The sequence below is a fragment of the Anneissia japonica genome, unplaced genomic scaffold (assembly GCF_011630105.1).
Source record: "Anneissia japonica isolate Jap-2015-1 unplaced genomic scaffold, ASM1163010v1 scaffold1674_len1144_cov108, whole genome shotgun sequence".
NCBI classification, from domain to species: domain Eukaryota; kingdom Metazoa; phylum Echinodermata; class Crinoidea; order Comatulida; family Comatulidae; genus Anneissia; species Anneissia japonica.
This window is the reverse complement of record NW_022729412.1, coordinates 1-1,164: the sequence shown is the minus strand read 5'-3', so window position 1 is coordinate 1,164 and position 1,164 is coordinate 1. Positions and strand designations below refer to the sequence as shown.

The following is a 1,164-nucleotide window of genomic DNA, read 5'->3' as shown; positions in this document are numbered from 1 at the left end:
TCTTCGATTTTGTAAATCAGCTCACTGAGGAACTTAGGCCCTTGCCACCATAGATCACAATCCAAAAATTCCTCTACAGAGCTACCACGTGAGGCGATGTCTGCTGGGTTTTGTTCAGAGGCAATGTAGTGCCACTGGGTTGGCTCGCTGAGATTACGGATAGTTTGTACTCTGTTGGCCACAAAAACATGAAATCGTCTGGAGTCATTGCTTATATAGCCAAGTGCCACCTTACTATCTGACCAAAAGTGCTCAACTAGATTGGGATATTTCAGCTCTTCTCTTAGGATCCTTGCTATCCTTGCAGATACCATGGCTGCCGTTAACTCTAGCCTCGGTATTGTCATTGTTTTTAAGGGTGTTACTCTGCATTTGCTCATGACAAGTGATACTATTACAGTTCCATCTTCGTGCACTAGTCTTAGGTACGAACACTGACCATATCCTGAAGTGGATGCATCACTAAAGTGGTGAAGTTCAACAGAAGACACCTTTCCAGTTGCATTAGGTGCCTTATAGCATCTGCTAATTTTAATATTGCTGAGGTACTGAAGTTGCTCTTTCCAAGCTATCCAATGTTGGATTGTATCGTCATTTAACGGTTCGTCCCAGTCCTTTCCTTCTGCCCAGACGTTCTGGAGGATTCGCTTCCCCTGTAAAATGTAGGGACCAATTAATCCAAGTGGATCAAACACAGCAGACACAGTCGATAGAATGCCTCTTCTTGTCGGAGGATTCTCTTTCATGTTGCCTTCAAATGTAAATACGTCGAGAGTAGGGTCCCACAGTATTCCCAAAGTACGTTCTGTGGGTAGATTACTCAAGTCCTTCTGGCTGACATTAGATGCGATGCAATCATCTGGTAGTGCTTTCAAAACCTGCTTTGAATTTGAGAGGAATTTATGCAATTTGAATCCTCCTTCCTTCAACATGGCTACCGTCCTCTGGATTAGGTCTATTGCCTCATCCGCTGTCTCAACTGACTGCAAACCGTCATCCACATAAAAGTTGTTTTGGACAAACTCTGATGCATCTTGGCCATACTTGTCTGATAACCGTTTTGCTACATCCTTCAAACTGTAGTTGGCGCATCCCGGATATGATTTAGCGCCAAATACATGCACTAACATTCGAAACTCCTTTGGTGCTTTATTAACATCACCA

General features: G+C 43.5%; 1 protein-coding gene across 1 annotated transcript; it reads right to left on the bottom strand.

The window, feature by feature from the left end:
* Nucleotides 1–25: 25 nt before the first annotated feature.
* Nucleotides 26–1,130, bottom strand: LOC117114688 (the record flags this gene model as incomplete). The annotated part of the gene is made up of 1 exon (XM_033258376.1): nucleotides 26–1,130. A coding segment is annotated over exon 1 (1,105 nt), but the record flags the coding sequence as incomplete, so codon positions are not given.
* Nucleotides 1,131–1,164: the final 34 nt, after the last annotated feature.